Source organism: Lissotriton helveticus, chromosome 9, assembly GCF_964261635.1.
Source record: "Lissotriton helveticus chromosome 9, aLisHel1.1, whole genome shotgun sequence".
Taxonomy (NCBI): Eukaryota; Metazoa; Chordata; class Amphibia; order Caudata; family Salamandridae; genus Lissotriton; species Lissotriton helveticus.
The window spans coordinates 444,605,785-444,627,512 of record NC_136070.1 but is presented as its reverse complement, the minus strand read 5'-3'; the positions used below and the strand labels follow the sequence as shown (position 1 = coordinate 444,627,512).

The window sequence follows — 21,728 nt, the reverse complement described above, 5'->3', positions numbered from 1 at the left end:
CTCCTATCATTCCGATTCTTAAACGTACTGATCCCAATGCACCTCCAGTTTATCGATTAGTGATTGACCTTCGAGAACTTAATAAATGTATCATACCCCAGTACCCAGTGGTTCCAGATATCTCTTCCCTATTGACTGCCATTGATTCCGAAGCTACGTTCTTTACTGTTATTGATCTCAAGAACGCATTCTTTAGTGTCCCCATTCATCCAGACAGCCAGTTTCTTTTCGGATTCTGTTTAAACGGAAGAAGCTATAAATTCACACGAGCTCCTCAAGGTTTCACAGAAAGTCCTAGTATTTACAGTCAAGCACTTAAGAGACAACTAGACAATATTCATATGCCAACTGACACTGCCCTGCTCCAGTATGTCGATGATCTATTGATCACAGCCCGTTCTGAACGTGACTGCGAACGTGCGTCACTTACAGTCTTGTATTTCCTGGCCGAGATGGGGCACAAGGTCTCCCCTTCGAAACTGCAATTCTGTGTCCAGCAAGTGGTCTACCTTGGACACTTACTGTCCAAGAGGGGTAGGCAGTTGACACCAGACCGTATCCAGTTAATAGCACATCTTCCACAGCCCAAGACACAGAAGGAGGTACGAGCTTTTATCGGCCTCACTTCTTATTGCAGACAATGGATTCCTCAGTACGCATATCTAGCCAAGCCACTGATACAGTTAACGACACAGGAGGCAGCCACATTGACTGTCCTCCCTTGGACCCAAGAACATACACTTGTTTTCAATGAGTTAAAGAAAGCTTTATGCCAAGCGCCTGTTCTAGCAACACCGAACTACAGTAAGCCTTTTACACTTTTTGTCACTGAACGTGATGGTACTGCATTATCTGTTCTCACACAAGATCAAGCAGGACAATACAAGCCCTGTGCTTATTTCTCTAGCACATTAGATCCGGTAGCCCAGGCTTTGCCTGCGTGCCTCAAGTCAGTTGCAGCCACAGCACTAGCTATCAGACAGAGTGATTCCATAGTGTTAGGACACTCCCTGACAGTACAAGTTCCACACTCCGTGGAAGTTCTTTTAAACCGAACACAGACTCAGCACTTGACAATTGCACGTTTAACAGGATATGAACTGACACTGTTTCAGCCACACATAGAAATCAGACGCTGCAACATTTTAAATCCTGCTACACTGTTACCCTTGATTACTTCAAATCCTGTCACACATGACTGTGTGGAAGTTGTTAACACCATGACAAAGCCAAGACAAGACTTGACAGACATTGCATTACCTGATCCCGACCTGACGCTTTATGTGGATGGTTCATGTATGAGAACAAGTACAGGAGAGTTAGTAGCCGCGTATGCAGTGACTACTGAAACTGAAGTTATAGAAACACATCGTATTGACACCCTGTCTGCTCAAGCAGCAGAGCTCGTTGCTCTGACCCAAGCCTGCATACGAGCCAAGAACCTGAAAGTAAACATATACACAGATTCACGTTATGCATTCGGAGTCGTTCACGACTTTGGAGTACTCTGGCAAGAGAGAGGTTTCATGACTTCTCATGGAACCAAGATTCAGCATGGCCCCCTCATTCAAGCTCTGTTAGATGCAATACATTTACCGACAGCCATCGCTATCATGAAGTGCAAGGCACATACGAAAGTCACTGACATCATTTCCCAGGGTAACGACCTGGCAGATCGAACAGCCAAACTTACAGCTCAGACTCCAGACATTCCAGTTAACACGACACAGACAGACGTTCCAGTTCAGGCGACTTGTATGACAGTTAAGGACCCTACACAAGACGTACTAGATATACAGTCACATGCTACTCCCGATGAAATCAAGAAATGGTCTGAACAAGGAGGGGTCCAGACAGATCAAGGATGGTTGACGAAGGGAAAAGCCACATGGTTTCTCCCCGACTCTATGGTTCAAGCCATTATTAACACCGCACATAGTCCAGCACATTTAGGAGAAAAAGCCATGTTAGACAGTATTCAGAACCTCTGGTTTAACAAGCATTTACGAGCAGCAGCCAAGCAGAAAGTGCGTACCTGCATGATCTGTTGTCAGTTCAATCCAGGTAAAGGTGTCCCGGTGGAACAAGGTGGATTCCATCCCCCTGACCACCCTTTTGAAGTCCTCCAGATGGATTATATTCAGATGGAGCGATGTCGAGGTTTCAAGTATGTCCTCGTAGTTGTATGCGCTTTGTCCAGGTGGACAGAAGCATATCCAGTTCCAGATTACACTGCCGCGACCACTGCTAGGCAGTTGGTTCGTGAGTTTTTCAACCGCTATGGTTTACCTAGGGTCGTATATTCAGATAACGGCCAGCCATTCTCATCTGAACTCATGAAACAAGTATCCCTTCTGTTAGGGTACCGGTGGAAGTTCCACTGTGTACGACATCCCGAAGCAGCAGGTCTCGTTGAGAGACATAATCAGACTTTAAAGATCCGCATTGCCAAGGTATGCGCAGAGAAAGGCGTAGATTGGATGGTAGCACTACCAGTCGCCCTTTTTTACATGAGAATGGTCGCTCACTCCCGTTCAGGTCTGTCCCCTTTTGAGGTAGTTTTCGGTCGTCCCCCAAACATGTGGGGTACACCTAGGCCACGTAAAATAACTGATGTTGACAGTAATATGCTGACAGATTACCTGGCTTCCTTGATGTCTGCACTACTCTCTTGTCGTTCACAGGTCGCTGCTGCTTTTCCAGACAACACTCAAGTGAAACCGCACGAGGTCATACCAGGCGACCTCGTCCTGATTAGAAATTTTGATCGTTCAAGTCCGCTGGAGCCCCGCTGGAAAGAACCAAAACTTGTCCTGATGACCACAAAGACCGCCGTCAAGATTGAAGGAAGAAAAGGCTGGATTCATTCCAGTCACGTGAAACGATTCCATGGACTCCGTCCAAAGACTTTTTTCAAAGACTGCCCCGTTCTCAAGGACTGTCCAGATACTGACTCTAAACTTCCCCTGTTAGAGAAAACTCCACAGCAGGAGTATAAAGAAAAATTAAGGTCTAGTAAGTCAGCCAGTTTAATTGTCTAAGTCCCTCTCGGGTGAAGCGGTTAGACAGGTTCCTGACATGTATGAGATAGACCCACATAGTGAGAGAGTTAGCCGAAACTCTAAGAGAATACGTTATCGAAAGAATCTTCGAAGTCGATGCATTGTTACTCTTTTAATTTTATTATTTCTGAGTTTTACGATTACAGGCATAAGTTATGTTTTATATGTATATTTTCCTCCTACTGTTTCACATGTACATTTTTCCTCTAATGTTACAGTAGAGCACACTTTTAGTGAACTGCCTCCTCACGAGTTATCCTATCGTCTTGCCATGCGCAATAATACTTTTATCCGAATGTTACACTATTCACACCAGACAAGCAATGCCACTAATTGTTGGGTGTGTGGTCGACTCCCCCCTTACCAGACACCGAAGGGAGTTCTGCCACTCTTTCCCTATCCGATTTCACACAATGGTTCGTGTGGAGCATGGTCCACGTTAACGTCATCCTCAAACGATATGTCCCTTCTGAATAGAACATGTTTCCCAGACAAGGAAGGTCTTTCCCATAGAACAGGGTTAGATCTAGAAAATGAAGTATATGATTTAGGTAATTATTCCTCGAATTTCATGGTTTTGAATGTTCAGTCCGAGACTACTCCAGATTTGCCTGCTATTACAGTTCTACCAGTGAAAGGCGAATTATGTGTCAGAAAGAATGGTTCAGTACATCTAGGACACAGTGATTGTACAACTATGGTCGAGTATAGTGACAGTGGGAAATCTATTTTCAAAGCCTCACGTCATTCGTATTTTGTATGTGGTCAGACCGCATATGTACGTCTGCCCCTCGATTGGGATCGAACATGTTACATTGCCTTCCTACTGCCACCAGTTTTCCTAGCCCCATCCGATTATCACAGAAATACACATCTAGTACACATTAGACATAGAAGGGAGACCGAGTCCCCAATTGTTGATCAAACTGAAACTGCCTTAGAACAGTATCAAGACTTCAATAAAGGTTTCTTTTTCTTCATAGGTCCTGTCCAGAATAGTAAGCTAATACGTAGGCTAACCAGAACCCTTGAAGCAGTAGTGAATGAGACTACTTCCGCTCTAGGTAACTTAACTGAAGAACAATCTGCTATGAGATTTGTCGTGCTTCAAAATCGTCTCGTCCTTGACGTCATACTGGCCGATAGGGGCGGAGCTTGTAGAGTCATCGGATCTAGTTGCTGCATTTTCATTCCTAATAACGCACCGTCTGTTTATTCAGCTATAACCAGACTTCATAAAATTGCCCATCAGTTACACCAGAATCCAGGCACCTGGACATGGTCCGGTTGGCTCTGGAGTATTATATCTGCCTGGGGATGGAAAGTATTGTCATTCCTGGGTATAGCAGTAATGATCATATTCAGTTGCTGTCTCTGTTTACAATGTGGCCCTGCGATTTGTGGCTTGTGTGCTACATCCTGTATTCCTAGTCCAAAGTCCCGTTCCAAGAAGATTCGAGACGAGCAAATGATGCTATATGAAACGATAGATGGTATCATGAATATTGATGTTTCCTGATGGAAACGTAGGGCACAAGGAGGGAATGAGGAAAATTGAATTTTGCCTTGTCATGTGTGCCTACGTGTTCCCCATCCTATGTTATATGTGCATGATTAATATGCATATATTCCCCTATGACCAATTAAAGACGCCATTATAGTTGTGTTCAACGTTAGTATGTCAGTTATCCAGTCCCCGTGAAAGCAACGTGAATTAGGCTTCTAGGCCTATGTTGACACCCTTTTACATTATGCACGTTAATTTATCGAATTGTCCTCGTTTCTAGGCCTCATGAGGGCCCGGACACCCGATTCAAGCTCCAGTCTCCTGAACCACTCCGAGGAGCGATGCAGCCCCCACCTGCATCCCTGACCCTTCGCTTACTTCCTGCCGCGCAGCGCGGTGCCCGGCCTGGCTCTGCCTGCCTGCCAAGAATATGTTATGCCTACAGTTATCAGTTCAGCTCTCCGTCTTCACATTCCTAAGCTAACGAACCACATAAACATCTTCAGCTATAGTCTAGTCTTTCTGTCTCCATGCAAGTGAATTACTGTATTAATATCCATAGAAGATTCATAGCACACGCAATACATGAAGAATATATGCACGCCTCAGCCTTAGTGTCAAGTAGCCTTTGCTCTGATGACATTTAGATTCTATCAACATGTACTCCAAAACACAAGATACCAGATATGCTATAGGTACATGTCGTCCTGACACCGCAGACTTTCGTCTCCTCTTCTAGTGTAGAAGTCAGAGCCCCCAGTTCTCCCCAGGTACACGTCATAGCCCGTTTGCGCGCACCACTAGGTTAAAGGTTCCAGCTGCCCAGGTAGCCCCCTCCATGTATCCACCCATTTTCATGACACTTCTGCGACGTCTACATCACATGTCTTCGTGCACGCCCTGTGCACGCCTTCTTTTCACGCCCATATGTTCTTATCTTTCGTTTGTCACTTGTTCCGCCTACTGTATTCAATGCAATTGTAATGTTTTACTATATATATCATGTACTGTTAATAAGACGTTGCAGCTGCCATTCCATTTCATGCCAGGCTGTTTCAATCCTGTCCCTTCCCTTGTGCCTGATTAAAGCCTGTTCAACTCAGATACCCCGGATCCTGCCTCTTATTTTATTGAGCTATCTGTTTTATTTAATGCATAGAAAAATAGTACCGGTAATTAATTATTTATTTACCACACTACGAGTCATCATCAACGACTCCTTCGACACCGCGACCTTCCCGGAGAGCTGGACGCACGCCGAACTCAGCGCCCTACTGAAGAAACCATCAGCAGACCCCACCGAACTCAAAAACTACCGCCCTATCTCGCTCCTCCCGCTCCCGGCCAAAGTCATCGAGAAGACCGTCAACAAGCAGCTGGCCGCCTTCCTCGAGACGAACGGATCCCTCGACCTCTCACAATCCGGCTTCCGGGCCAACCACAGCACCGAGACCGCCCTCATCGCAGCCACCGATGACATCCGAGCCCTGCTCGACAACGGGGAAACTGCGGCCCTCATCCTCCTGGACCTCTCCGCGGCATTCGACACTGTCTGCCACCGCACCCTAGTGCAGCGCCTCAGCAACGTCGGAATCCTAGAGAAGGCACTGGAATGGATCATCTCCTTCCTCGCCGGAAGAACACAGAGAGTCCGCCTCCCCCGTTCAAATCAGAAGCCACCAAAGTCATCTGCGGCGTTCCTCAAGGCTCCTCGCTCAGCCCCACCCTCTTCAATGTCTACATGAGCCCCCTTGCGGCCATCGCACGCCAACACAACCTCAACATCATCTCCTACGCCGACGACACCCAGCTGATCCTCTCCCTCACCAACGACCCCGCCACCGCCAGAGCCAACCTGCACGAAGGGATGACAGCCTTAGCCGAGTGGATGATGAACAGCCGCGTGAAACTGAACTCCGCCTGGGACGACACCTGGTGGCCCCCCGCCCTGGGCAGCGCACCCAAACCAACTGACCACGCACGCAACCTGGGCTTCATCCTGGACTCCTCCCTCTCCATGACCAGACAAGTCAACGCCGTCTCCTCGTCGTGCTTCAACATCCTACGCATGCTACGTAAGATCTTCCGGTGGATCCCCACCGAGACCAGGAAGACGGTCACCCAGGCCCTCGTCACCAGCCGACTGGACTCCCTCTACGCCGGAACCACCGCTAAACTCCAGAAGAGACTCCAACGGATCCAGAATGCATCAGCAAGACTCATCCTCGACATCCCCCGACACAGCCACATCTCCGGACACCTGAGAGACCTGCACTGGCTCCCGGTCAACAAAAGAATCACCTTCCGGCTCCTCACCCACGCACACAAAGCCCTGCACAACCAAGGCCCAAGATACCTCAACAGCTGCCTCAACTTCTACACTCCCACACGCCAGCTTCGATCGACCAGCCACGCCCTCGCCGCCGTCCCCCGCATCCGAAGAGCCACCACAGGAGGAAGGTCCTTCTCCTACCTGGCCGCCAAGACTTGGAACTCCCTCCCGACCCATCTCCGCCTGACCCAAGACCACCTTGCATTCAGGAAGCAGCTCAAGACCTGGCTGTTCGAGCAGTAGCGGACCCCCCCCCCCCCCTCCTCAAGCGCCTTGAGACCCTCCGGGTGAGTAGTGCGCTATACAAATGCAATTATTGATTGATTGATTGAAACTTGAGTAGCTCCATTTCTAGACTGGCCTAAACTTTTTAGCCCCTGAGGATCTCACAAAATGTTGGTCATCCAAAAGGTGCTATTTAGTTCTATCAATCTAAGAGTTAAGTGTCCTCCTGTGCACCAAACAGTGAAGCCTCTCCTTAGATGGATGTGGTGAAGAGCAGAAAACAGATTTCCTGATGCACTTCCCCACAAGGAAAAGCAACATCTTTTTTGACAAGATGATGCCCAAGTCAAAGAACCAGCTTGTAAGAAATGAAGGTGGCATATGATGGTTATACTGACAGCACCTGCAGTTCACTGAAAGCGCACGAAAGTAATCGCAATGAGGAAGACAGTTTTAAGGATGACAAAACATAAATTTGAAAACAGTAACAATCCCCAGCAATTCCCATAGCAGTGGTGTAGTAATTGTGCTAACTGGTGTGCAGTATGCTTTTGCCTACACAATGATGTCCCTTTGGAGGCAAACAATGTGCTCTGTAACAGATGTACATCATACTACAAGGTGCAATACAACAAGGTCTTAATGTTGATTCCTCTGTAATGTGAACAACTACTAACTCACTCACCTGAAAGGGAAGCTGTAGCAGATGAGAAGGGATGTGTCTTAAAATATCTACTTTCACCTTTGTTCTATTTCCATAATCTACGAAGAATACCTGGCAAGAACAAACCATTTCAGTTTACTTATAAAATAATGTTTTAAAATGCAAAACTATGAAATAGGCAAACAAACCTGTACAACTTAGCAAAACAAAAATGAACATTTACAATAATTTCTCCGAAACAAAAGCGTTTGGCAGGACTAAATTAATCAGTGGCCAAGCTTCTCTGTGTTTGGTCGAGCGAACTCCCATCCTGCATGATTTATTCTAGTCTCTATTTTCCGAGGGTACAGAGCAGTTTTATACAATTCCAACATCTTCTCATCTCTGCTTTCTCTTGCACTGTTGCCAGGCTTTGCAGAGGAAGTAAAGGATCTTCATTTTTTTTTATTTAGAGATTTTTGTTGAAATAAGAGATGCCCACTTCACCTGTCAGCATTCCCTGAGAACAGATAGTTTTATCACCGTTTATGGACTGCGTAATTCTTGCATGCAAACTTATCACCTGGACATGGGTCACTTTGTTGCAGGAATAGAAAGTAAACAATCAAGCCCACTTTTTGTAGTTTTTATTACTGGCCCATACCACCTTCGCTGAGCAGCAAACAGGACACTGTTAAAGGGTAATGGACTTTAGACTGGAGATCCAAGAAGTATTCCTCCATTTATATTTGGCATGTTTGTCAGGTAGCAGCGTTATTGGTTTCATACAATGGTATGTAAGTAAAGCATGCAGTTCAAGCTGCCATTGCGTTCAATCTATACAGTCATCCAGTCATCTTTTTTAGCTTTTTTTTTAGATAGTTTTATATAGCGCAAAATTGACCGGAGACATCGGATATCAGAGCGCTTTACATGAGCACCGGTTTCCTTACAGATGGACACATTAATTTTTGTTACGCACTGGGAGATTAAGTGATTTGCCCAGAATCACAGGATGTTGAGCGTCGTTGCAGAGACTCTAACGCGGTTACCCAGCTTCGAGGTCGAACGCTCTAGAACTGTCAGTTAGCTTTATAGCGGCAACTTTTGATGCAAGCTGGGATCCATCTTACAATTCACTAATTGAAAAGGACTTCTGTGTTCGCATGACCAACGGAGCTGATCACCTGAAACACTAATTTTTCTCCAAACGAATTTCAGACACCTCCCTGCAGACAAAGGTTTGATAGGAAAATAAGCTGAATAATTCGTGGATTGAAGTCTATTGGCACTTTCAGAATAAAAGTGAACATTTGTCCTCAACACAACCTTGTTTTACCATTTTGTGGAAACGACATGCCAAGTTCCCTTCAGTGCCAGTGTTTTTGATAATTACTTTAGTGTTGCCTTTGTATTTAGATGCTGATGTGATAGCAGGACGCTTCTGATGTGAACACATGCACACATTCTATCTTTATTGGAGTCCATTTCCTGGCAATACTGTTGTAAATTCCTTTTGGAGTGTTTTGTTTTTCTGGCTCCTGCTATTTAACAGCATACCGCATTGTGTCCATATGCAACTGTTCCGTATTAAGTTATCCTATTTTTACTATTCTCCTTATTTCCTTCATTCTTTCAAACTTGCCTTCTTTGTGTCTTTTTCTTTCCCTTTTCTTCATTTTGGCTTTCCTTCTCTCTTTTTCTTTCATTCTCATCATCTTTCTTGCCTGCCTTCTTTCATTCTTGCCTTCTTTATTTTCTCCCTTCTTACTTTCTGAACTTCCTTCTTTCTTTCTGATCTGCCTTCTTTCTTGAATGCCTTCTTTCTAGCCTTCCTAATAACTTTGATTCATTATTTATTTCCTTCCATCTTATTTCTTTCTTTCTCAAAAGCAAGAGCTTGCATCCAATACCAGGCGGATTTACTTTTTTTAGTCCTGTGTTAGCTAAGACCTTATGATTTTATTAAAATTATGTGTATGATAATTACTTATAGAGGTTTCAGCCATATTTCATCCATTAGTCAATGGTTGGTGTCACTTACATTTTCTTCCACCCACTGCAGGAGGCAATAAGGGGAAATGCTTCAGCTTAGTTCAGCCACTGGCTGACTTCACTACAAGTTTGCCTTATCACAAGGAACTCATCCACACACAATTCCTACAGTGCCTGGGAATACTAGGGTAATGTGTGTGTTTGTTTAGACCCCAAAAACGTGTTTGCCTGTAGCAAACATTTTATAGACTCAGCATATTCCCAAACAATAAAGTATTGCAAACACTTTTACAAAACAAGAATTGTAGAAGGCTGGCGGGCAACACCAAACCAATTGTCTTTGCCAAATCTTGTTATAAATCAGAGTTGTATTTCTTGAGGGTCTTGTATTACTTCTCCAATTGTTGGTGCTGTTTGAATGCTTTACACTTGTTCCTTTGTTTAAGTCGTGCTGCTCAGAGCCAGAGCTACCCACAGTTATGCTAGAAAATGAGCAAGATTTAGTATATGATGCACACTTATTCAAGTGATGCACTTTGCACTAATTCAGACAACCCCTCTGGTGATTTTAGTGGTATTTTGATAACCATAGAAAGCTCTCAAAGTGGTAGCAGTGAAAAGCAGCCTTCAGGCTTATCTTGGAGTGTAAAGCAGCTTGCTTTACCAACTTTAATCATTAGAACCATATTTTTTATATAATAACAAGTCTATTTATTACACAACATAATCAGTAACACATTGGTATATCTGCTATCCTGAGATATCAACACAATACACAAGAATGCTTTGAAATAATAGGGTAAGTAGCACAAATACACACCGGTCCCCAGGGGGAGACTAAATCATATATCAAGAAAGTGGAATGTGAACTGCGACGGAGAAGGGCACTGGGACCAGAAGACTCAGATGAGCTGGGGACATAAGGAACCAACCAAGGTAAGCATCCAGGAACCCCATGGAGGCTGTGTGTAGAGTGGAAACATAGCCGCATGCCCGATGGAAGTCAATGGAGAAGTTGCCGATGCAGTTTTAAATAGGAAGGACCCTTCCAGAAGAACCCAGAAGAAACCCTTTGGAAGACAGACCGTTAGAGTGGCACCCGACTCGTGGATGCCCCAGGAACCAGGTTTTGTGCACCAAGGAAGTCCGGGTGTATAGGGGTAAAGTGACGCCAGACCCTGCTTTTGACGACAATGGGAGACTACAAAGAAGATACCTCTGGAAAAGACTGTGAAGGAGTCCAGTGAAATCCAAGGGAGGATTCTTGTAGTGAAGAACCTGCAAGCGGAAGGGACAGAGTCTATGCCACTCGGAGGTGATCAGGACGCACGGAAGCACAAGGCCCACAGATGTCGAGAGTCTTAGAAGAGACAGCGGTTACCTTGTTGCTGCAGCTGTGAGGACCAGGCGACACTGAGGAAGACCAGGAGCTGTGCACGAACTGTCCACAACCGATGTCCGTGACTAGGTGCTTGGTATCTGGCGAGAGCACCAACAAGCCTTGGTAGCTGCAACTGGCATGGAGAACGGAAAGGAGCAACCGTTAAGATCAGCAAGGTCCAAGGGACTTACCAAGTGAAGGGGAGTCAGAGCAGGCCCATAGCAAGCCAAGGAGCCCACTGAAGCAAAGGAAGACCCTCGAGAGGACCCAGAGGGCAGAGGGACAGCAGTCGCAAGAGGACCGAAAGCAGCTCACCAAAGTCGGAGGCACATGATGCAGGGAGGACTCTGTTCTTCAGGAAGTGAGGTGCTGGAGTTTCTTGTAGCCCCTTAGATTTCTGGAGTGCAGAGCCAACAAGCCTTAGCAAAGGCAAGCTGATGCAGTGCACAGGGGTTTGGTCCAAGCAGCCGTAACGAGAGATACTGTCCTCCAAATTGCTGGGAACATCGTTCGGGCCTCTAGGGAGCCAAAGAACCACCTCATCTGTTGCTGGTCCGTGGGACTTCAGGAGCAGCAGACGGGTTAGCTTTGTTGTGGTGCATGCAGATGCAGGGGTGCGACTCCTTCAAGGATGATTTCTTTGGGTATTCTTGATACCCACAGGTCTTTTAGAGAACCTGGATGAAGCACAGAGAAAGCAGAAGACTTAAAGAACAGAGAGACCAGGAGTCTTCCTTGGTGCAGTCTCGGTTCGAGTTGAAGTCCAAATAAGTCCAAGTGTGCAGACAATTGTAGAGTGAAATAGTTTCAGCGTTGAGTCTGGCCCCAAGAATAATCTGAGGACCCACCTACAGAGGAGCCCTTAAATACCATAAGCAAAGGTTTAGAGCGACTTGGGGGGCCTTCCCAGAGGAGGGGCTGGACAGAGCAGAGGATACTCCCCTGTTCTTTGTCCAATTTTGCGCCATAGCGAGAACCAAGGGTACCTGAACTGGCTCAAACTGGTGCATTCAAGGAGGGCCCTTCAAAGCAGTCTGGTGGCGCTAGCAAGTGCCCCCACCACAGCCCAAAACACTAAGGCCTGTCCGGGAGGAGGTGAAAGTAGGAGAGTAGGAACTGCTTACTATGGTTACCCCCACTTTTTGCTGGTGTTTCACTGATTTGTCAACTTTAGTCTGGCTGGGGCCCTGCTAACCAGGACCCCAGCCTAGCTGCTTCCTCTCTAAATTGAATGCATGTACTTTAGGTACACTCCAGATTGGTTACTGGGTTACCCTTGTGAGTCCCTAGTATATGGTACCTTAGGTGCTAAGGCATAGGTACCCCAGAGGCCTACCAGGGGCTGAAGCGTGTAATATGCCACCCCTGGGAAGCCTTCCAAAATGGCACCACAGGTCTGCTACTGCAGCCTGGGTAAGGTGGTGCTTGCGCCCCTTACTAAGATATAGGCTACCTATATCTACCTTTAAATACAGACGCATATAAACCTATAAGTCTCTCCTATGGCAGGCCTTGACAATCCTGAAGGCAGAGTACCCCTAGGGCAAAAGCTTTAGAAGCCATCGCATCCCTTGCTGAATGAGCACCAAACTGCTTTGCGTCTATACCAGCCTCCAGTATCACCTAACTGGCGATAGTCAGGGGAGAAACTGCCTTGTACGGCTTGCGTAGCGCAATTAGCAGTTGCCTTTCGCCCGGAGGGCGAGACTTATCCGTCATTTCTTCGTAAGCACGGAGACACTGAACCACACACGAAGACGCGCCGCCACATACTGGGCCACCTTATCCCCAGGAACCCAACATGAGTACCTCGGGTGGACAATATCATCAGGATCTATCATACCCGAAGGTCCGGGAACCGGGGCCCAGGACCAAGATGAGCATGCTTTCTCATCAGTATCTGGGGAGTCTCCATCATCAACGGTGTCTGGAGTTATAGGTCTGGGAGATGGCGGGGCCCCTCTGCAGGGACAGGTGGGTCAGGAGGGGCAGGCTGCGGAGCCATAAAAGCGCTCGTCAAACGCGCAAAGGCCGCCACATCAACCCCTTCAACAAAAGGCTTTTTGGTCATCTATCGCCTGGTAAAAAATATCATCCCAGGGGAGGTAACTCATTGGATCCTCCTCCTGGTAATGATCCTGCTCATCCCCTGCATGCTGAGTTACCGTAGGCTCCGCAGGATATGGGAGCGCCAGGCAGTCTGCGTGCAGTAGCACAAGGAATCAGTGTATATGACTAACGAGGCACAGATTATGGAGCTGGGAGGGAGCCCAGGTGAATGTAGGTGGCCAAAGGAACACAATGACCGGGCAGAGCCCCAGGGACACACCAGCCCTTCCGTATTCTAGGGCAAAACCACCCGGAAGTGTTCCTGCGCACCACACACACGGTGGCATATTGCGACTCCACAGGGTGTTTTATGAAGAAGCACTCTACAGACCCCAGAGGGCGTACAGGGTTAAAATAAATGACATAAAGACCCACCAAGGGCGTAAACCGGATGTCAGGGGACAGACAACCTCCTGAGAGCAGCGCCAGCTTGAAAAAGCCGAATTTCGCGCTCCCAAACTCGCCCTACCAACGAGAGGAAAGATCGCCCCCTGGCAGCAGGAGGACCACACCATACTCTAAATGGGTACCAAATCGCGTCAGGCACGCTAGCAGCGTCCCCCGATTACCGGGAATCTGGAAATGAAAATAGAAATCACCCACAAGCGTTATAAAAATAGCACAGAAACAATCCCCAAACCCAAGGAGATGACGAAAAACGACTTAACTTGCTGCTGAGCAGTGAAAAAAAGAGGATGAGGAATGACCGAAGAAGGACTATCAGGGCTGGCTGGGATGCCGTCAGTGAAGAAGGACTATTGTTGTTGGACTTTCTTTTTGCTTTCCCAAGTGTTCATGGGAAATGTGGTTTGTTGTTATATCGCTGCTGTGAAAATAAAAGCGGAGAAAGAAGGCATAATCAGAAGCCTCTGGTCCTGCCATAGAATTTGTTAAAACGATCTACCTATGATCAAGACTGTCATATTGATTGTTAAACGTTTGGAAAATAAATTGTCTGACTGTATGTCAGTGAGTTTGAACTCTTAGACGTGCAGTGCTCTGCGATCCGTTCTATTTTGTATATGCTTTGTGCGAGGAGTTTTACTACTGCGTATTGAATAATATTGTGGGTTTCACGATATTTGCATTGAGCACACCGTAAACATATAATTGCTGTTAACTTCGCAAACACGACAGAGGTGCTGGCTGTGCTTTCAAAAACCACTGCCACTTTTCTATTTGCTTAGGCTGTCACCTGTGTCCACATCGAACAAGTTACTTACCTTCGGTAACAATGTATCTGTAAGAGACATATTAGTTATAGATTCCTTACCTTAGAATTACCCCCAGGCGTCTGACTGGATTCGTAGAAATATTTTCTTAGCAGTACCCCTGCGCGTCGGTAGGTGGCGTCGGTCAACTCCGCAATTATCGTCGTGGTCGCCGGGATGATGTCGGGCTGTCTACTTAGACGCCGCCCATGCGTACTGCCGTCTGTTGACGACTTTCCACGCCAGAAGCGCAGAGCCATGCAAGACACTGACCAATGGTGCACAGAACAAGGGCCCGGCAAGGGAGTCCCTATCCCTAGAAGTCAGTATGCAGACCGGGGAGGATGGGTGGTGCAGTAATGAATCTATAACTAATATATGTCTCTTATAGATACATTGTTACCGAAAGAGACAATTACTTATAGATTCCTTACCTTATAATAGATTCCTTACCTCAGAATAGGTACCACAGCAATTCCAACCCAGAGGTGGGTCTGCGAACTAAGTTCACACCAGGAAGTGCTGGCGAACAGAACGGCCAAAGAAGCCATCTCTCCGGTCTTGCCTTTCCAGGCAGTAATGCTTAGTAAACGTGTGCAGGGATGCTCACGTGGCTGCCTGGCATATGTCAATCAGCGGAACTCCCGTCCTAAAACAGTGGTATCTGCCATCGACCTTGTAGAGTGGGTGCACAGTTATACTGGAGGTTTCTTTTTAGCTAAAAAAAATAACAGACCTTAATGAACAAGTTACTTACCTTCTGTAATGATATATCTGTAGGAAACAGTAGTAAGTATTAGATTCCTTACCTTAGAATATCCCCAGGCGTCAGACTGGATCTGGAGATTTTTGCGTAGCAGTACCCTTGCGCGTCGGTAGGCGTCGTCTGCGGCTCCGCGTCAGTCGTCGGCGTCGTGGGCGCCGTGATGATGTCGTCGGAGTACTTAGACGCCGCCTCCGCGCGCTGACGTCAGTTCTTAGACACAGCTTTTCCGCGCCAGAAACGCAGAGCCATGTTAAAAACCAACACTGGTGCCATTGAAACAAGGGCCCTGAAAGGGGATGACCTTAATCCTAGATATCAGTTCGCAGAACGGGGAGGATGGGTGGGGCGGTAAGGAATCTAATACTAACTACTGTTTCTTACAGATATATCGATACCGAAGGTAAGTAACTTGTTCATCTGAAAGAAACAGGTTAGTATTAGATTCCTTACCTTAGAATAGATACCCCAGCAATACCAACCCCGGTGGTGGGTCTGCGAACCAATAATCACACCAGAAAGTCCTGTAGGACGGAACGGTCAAAGAAGCCATCCCTCCGGACCTGGCTGTCCAGGCAGTAGTGTCTTGCAAACGTGTGCAGCGATGCCCACGCAGCTGCCTGACAGATGTCCTGCAAGTGGACTCCCCGGCCCAGGGAAGTGCTAGCCGCCGTGGCCCGAGTGGAATGGGCTCTCAGCCCAACAGGAGGCTCCTTCCTTGCCAAGGTTTAACATGCCTTGATACACAAGACGACCCACCGAGAGATGGTCCTCTTGTGCACCGCTCGTCCCTTCTTAGCGCCCACGCAACCAACAAAGAGTTGGTCATCCACCCGGAACTGGCGTGTGCGATCTAGATAGAACGAAATCGCACGTTTTGGGTCCAGACGGTGGAGCTGCTCTTCCTCTTTAGAGGGATGCGGTGGCGGAAAGAAGGTGGGCAAGGTGATAGACTGCCCGATATGGAAGGCCGTGACAACCTTGGGCAGGAAAGATGGTCTAGTCCACAACACAACCTTGTCCGGATGGACAGAAAGGAAAGGGGATTTGGACAATAGAGCCTGGAGCTCACTCACTCTCCTGGCAGAGGTGACGGCAACCAGGAAATCAGTCTTCAGAGTAAGAAGGCGGAGAGGACAGTTGTGAAGTGGCTCAAAGGGAGCGCACATCAGAAAGGTAAGAACAAGGTTCAAGTCCCACTGAGGCATCACAAACGGAACAGGAGGGAACATGTGTGTGATGCCCTTCAGAAAACGAGTTACAATAGGGGGCTTGAACAAAGAAGGTTGTTCAGGCAGCCGTAGAAAGGCTAAAAGGGCAGAAAGGTAGCCCTTGATAGTGCCCAGAGCAGAGCCCTGCTGGGCAAGAGAAAGAAGGAAGAGAAGAACCTACGAAAGAGGGGCAGAAAGAGGATCCACAGCCTATGATGTGCACCATGCCACAAACTTGTTCCACCTGCAGGCGTACACCGACTTTGTGGAGGGACGCCTGGCTGCCAGAATGACATTACAGACTTCAGGAGGCAAGTCAAATGGCCTCAACTGTCGCCGCTCAATCTCCAAGCATGGAGGTGGAGACTGGACAGGTTTGGGTGGAGGACCGTCCCCTGCTGCTGCGACAGAAGGTCCTCCTGAAGAGGCAGACGAACCGGGGGATCGACTGACATACTAAGTAGCTCTGTATACCAGTAACTTCGTGCCCAGTCCGGAGCCACAAGGCTTACTTGGGCCCGGTCGCTTTTGATCTTCTTCAGCACTCTGGGCAGAAGTGGTATAAGCGGAAAGGCATACAACAGACCGCAACTCCACTCGCGACGGAAAGCGTCTCCGAGCGAGTGCCGCCTTGGAAATTCCAACGCGCAGAACTGATGACATTGCGCGTTCTCTTAGGTGGCGAACAGATCTAACCAAGGCTCTCCCCACTGCTGAAAGCCACATCAGAGTGCAGACGCCATTCGTGATCCATCATGCACCGACGGCTGAGCTAGTCCGCCCTGGCGTTCAGAGAACCTGCCAGGTGTTGAACCACCAGGGTCACGCCCTGATGTTCCAGCCACTGCCAGAGGCTCAGAGCCTCCTGGCAGAGGGTCCACGACCCCACCCTGCCCTGTTTGTTGCAGTACCACATGGCGGTGGTGTTGTTCGTGAACACCTGCACTACACTCCCCCGGACAGAGGGGAGGAATGCCTTCAGTGCTAGACGAATCGCCCGCAGCTCCAAAAGGTTGATATGGAGCCGGGACTCCGCCGGAGACCAGAGGCCTCTGATCTCCGCCTCTCCCATGTGGCCTCCCCAGCCCTGGAGGGACGCGTCCGTCACAACTACGTGCTCTGGTTGGGGAAGGGAGAGGGATTAGCTGCTGACCCAATCGCGGTCTGTGAACCACCACTGCAGCTGTCTCGCAGTGCCCTCCTGCCCTTGCTGCCCTTGCTGTCCAATCCTTAAAAATACCTTTTCACAGGTCTTTGTGGATAGGCAGGCAGTCCGAATTATTTGTCTGTTTCCGCCTATCCATTGGTACACAATTCGAAGGACTATGTTGTTTTATGAAATGTGTTGTATTGTTTGAATATGTATTGTATGTAGTAACTTGGTCTTTGGTGTTTCGAAATTTTGAGTATCATTTGTGATTTACCTTGTCACTGGTATTAATTTGTCACTTGTATATATTGTGCACACCTATGTCTGTTTGTCGACTCAACTGCTTGACAATTGTGCCTTGCATGTCATATGTGAAATCAAGGAAACCAATAACAAAAAAGGAAAAATAAATAATTTCTAAATGAATTGTGTCCCACGTAGCACAGATTGGCTGGGTGGGGTTTAAATCTGTTATAAAGTGAACCGGACTAGCCACTTTGTTCTGTTTAGCGATTGTTGAGGTCCAGGCTGGTCAGGGATAGGACCCTAAACCTCCTTTTGTTGGCTGTTCCGAGATCAGGACATGGTCGGATAGGTTGCCCGGATACTGGGTCCACTGAAACTTCAGGTCCCACTGCAGAGCCTGCATCCGCCACCGGGCGTGATGCACCAGAAGGATGCAGGAGGCCATCAGCCCCAGAAGCTGCAGCGTCAACCTGACCGAGACCCGGGATAAAGGCTGAAAGAGTGGAATCAGAGCCTGAATATCCCGAACCCGCTGTTCGGGAGGATAAACCCGAAACTGCGCCGAGTCGAGAACCGCTCCGATGATGAGGAGCTTCTGAGAGGGGCACAGGTGTGACTTGGGCATATTGATGGAAAACCCCAGCTGGTGCAGGAGGTCTGCCGTCGTCTGGAGGTGGCTGACTACTGTCTGGGGCGAGCCCGCCTTCAACAACCAGTCGTCGAGGTGGGGGAAGACTGAAACCCCTAACCTGCGCAGATGAGCTGCGACCACCGCCATCACCTTTGTGAACACCCGTGGGGTGCTGGTAAGGCCGAAGGGGAGCACGGTAAACTGAAAGTGCTCGTGGCCAACCGTGAACCGCAGGTAGCACCGGTGGGCCGGCAGGACAGGGATGTGGAAATAAGCGTCCTGCAAGTCCAACGCTATCATCCAGTCTCCTGGGTCCAGAGCAGCCAAGACCTGAGCCAGCGTCAGCATTTTGAACTTCTCCTTCCGGAGGAAGCCGTTGACGTTTCGTAGATCCAAGATAGGGCGTAGACCCCTTTGCCCTTCTTGGGTACCAGAAAGTAGTGAGAGTAGCAACCACACCCTACGTCTGGCCCAGGAACGCGCTCGATGGCCCCCTTGGCCAAGAGGGCTGTAACTTCCTCCTGCAGAAGTCGTAAATGATCCCCCGATACGTGGTGGTATTGCAGTGGCATGGCTGGAGGGGTCGCCTCGAAGGGGAGGGAGTAGCCCCTTCGGACGATTTGCAGCACCCACCTGTCCGATGTGACAGTGCGCCAGTGGAGGAGGTGATGGCGAACCCTGGCCCCCACTGGCGTCACATGGGCCTGAAAGCACGGACTAGGAGAGTTTTGAGGCGGATGCTGCGGGGGAAGGTGTGGACTGGCCTCCCCGTTGTCCCCGACTGCCGCCACGGCAGTTTCCACGGCCGCCACCGCGTTGGCTCTGCGGTGCGTGGCTGGCAGCACGTGTGGGGGCGCCTCTTCCTTGGCCACGAAAGGAGCGAAAGGCACCCATTTGCTGGCGCGGGGACGAGAGGCCCAAGGACCTGGCCGTAGCCCTGGAGTCCTTAAAGTGCTCAAGCGCATGGTCTGCCTTGTCGCCAAAAAGGCGACGGCCATCCAACGGCATGTCCATGAGTGTATTCTGGACATCGGCCGAGAAGTTGGCGGACCTCAACCAGGCGTGGCGACGAATCACCACCGTCGTTGCCATCGCTCTGCCCAGTGAGTCGGTGGTATCCAGGCCACACCGGATAGAATACCGTGCTGCAGCCCGGCCCTCCAAAAGGGCCTGGCCGAGTTTAGCCCGTACCTCCAACGGGCATTCTGGCAGCACGTCCGCGACCGTGTCCCACAGAGAGTGGGTGTAGTGGCCCAAGAGGCATGCGGTGTTGGAAGACCGCAGTCCCAGACTCAGGGAGGAGAATACCTTTTTGCCGTATTGCTCATACCTCTTGGATTCCCTGTCAGGCGGAGCCGACGGGAATGCGGTCTGGGAATTTGAAGCCTGGATAACCAGGCTCTCGGGGGTGGGGTGAGTGGACAGGAAACAAGGGTCGCCCGGGGCCGGGCGGTGGCGTCTGGCCACGTAACTATCTACAGGCGAACCTGTAGCAGGCCTGGACCAAGTGGCCAAAAGAACGTCGGTCAAGGCCTCATTAAACGGCAGCAGAGGCTCAGACGAGCTTGACTGCGGTTTAAGGACCTCAGTGAGGAGGTTAGTCCTCACGGCCGCGACGGGGAGCTCAAGGCCCAAGGCCTTGGCCAACACTCCTCATCACCCATCTCCTGATACTCAGGGTTGTCAATTGATGGGACCGGTTCATTGAAGTAAAACTCCCTATACGGCGTCGAGAGCGGCGCCGGAACCGGATCGAGGGAGGCATCGGGGACGGCGCCGCCCGAAGACGGCGCCGGAGGTGACACCTGAGGGACCGGCGCCGGTGAGGTCGTCAGGTCAACCGGCGACGACCCGGATCCAGAAGCGGATCCAGCGGGACCCTGCGGCGTCGGGGCCGAAGCACCCCCCGGCGCCGAAGCACCCGACCCGCTAGGGCCCCCAGACAGGTCCGCTGGGCCCGGAGGCACCCGCCAGAGGAGTGAGGGACCTCATAGCCATGAGGAAACGCTCGATCTCCTCCGGCGTCGCATGCTGCCCAGGGACCAGAGGGTATGGGGCAGGACACGACGCCTGCGACTCCGACGTAGCCGCGTGGGCGGTGTCACCCGAACCCCCGGCCGCGTCACGCGAGCGTCGGGGGGAGTCGGAAGAGTGATGACGTCTCTTCGACTTCTTGTGCTTACCTGACGACTTCGAACCTGAGGAGTGATGTCGACTCCCGGAGCTATGATGGCTCCGACCCCGCGACCGGTCCCTCGACCTCCGTCCGGACCGGGACATCTCGCGGCGCAGGGCCGACTGCCGGAGCTCGAGTCACTTGCGGGACCGCTCCCTTCTAGCTTTCGAAGTCAGGGCCCAGCAGTTGGAGCAGGTATTGTCGTCACGGTTGACGCCGAGACCGTGGAGGCACCAGCGGTAAGGGTCGGTGACCAACATCAGTCGGTCGCAGTCCTCACAGGGCTTAAAACCTGGCATCCCTACCGGCACCGTTCAGAGTCAAAGACTCAAAAAATGATCAAAAGGGATCATAAAAAGTTTAGTCAAAAAATTACTAAGGTACCACTTTTTCCGGATCTGCGCTGCTGGCGCGGAAAAATGAAGAACTGACGTCAGCGCGCGGAGGCAGAGTCTAAGTACTCCGACGACGTCATCACGGCTCCCACGACGGACCCGCAGACGACTCCTACCGACGACGCGCAAGGGTACGGCTACGCAAAAATTTCCGGATCCAGTCTGACGCCTGGGGATATTCTAAGGTAAGGAATCTAAAACTAACCTGTTTCTTTCAGATGAATAGGACGACCCATCGAGAGTTGGTACATTTGAGTCCTGCCTGACCTTTCTTGGTGCCCACATAAACCACGAAGAGCTAATTGTCCATCCGGAAGTCTTTAATGCGGTCAAGGTAGAAGGACAGCGCATGTTTTAGGTCCAGACAGTGGAATCTCTCCTCTTTGGAAGGGTGCGGAGGCGGGACGAAGATGGGCAATGTGATGGTATGACCTATGCGGAAGGAGGTAACTACTTTGGGCAGGAAAGAGGGCCTAGTACGGAGGACTGCTTTGTCCGGATGGGCAGCAAGAAAGGGTGGTCTGGAAGATCAGTCTTGAAGCTCACTCACCCTGTGAGCAGAGGTGATGGCAAGCAAGAAAACAGTCTTCAAAGTAAGGAGACGAAGAGGACAATTATGTAGCGGCTCAAAGGGAGCACACATAAGTTAAGTGAGGACAAGATTTAAATCCCACTTTGGCAGTACAAAAGG

At 49.4% G+C, this 21,728-nt stretch overlaps 1 protein-coding gene across 2 annotated transcripts in view; it reads right to left on the bottom strand.

The window, feature by feature from the left end:
* The window catches only part of TDRD9 (tudor domain containing 9), a 2,642,469-nt gene that overhangs the window by 707,172 nt on the left and 1,913,569 nt on the right, over positions 1–21,728 (bottom strand). For both annotated transcript variants that reach the window (XM_078660267.1, XM_078660268.1), the window contains one exon: positions 7,812–7,901. In XM_078660267.1, coding sequence (XP_078516393.1) covers positions 7,812–7,901 — 90 coding nt within the window. The remainder of the gene's footprint in view (positions 1–7,811; positions 7,902–21,728) is intronic.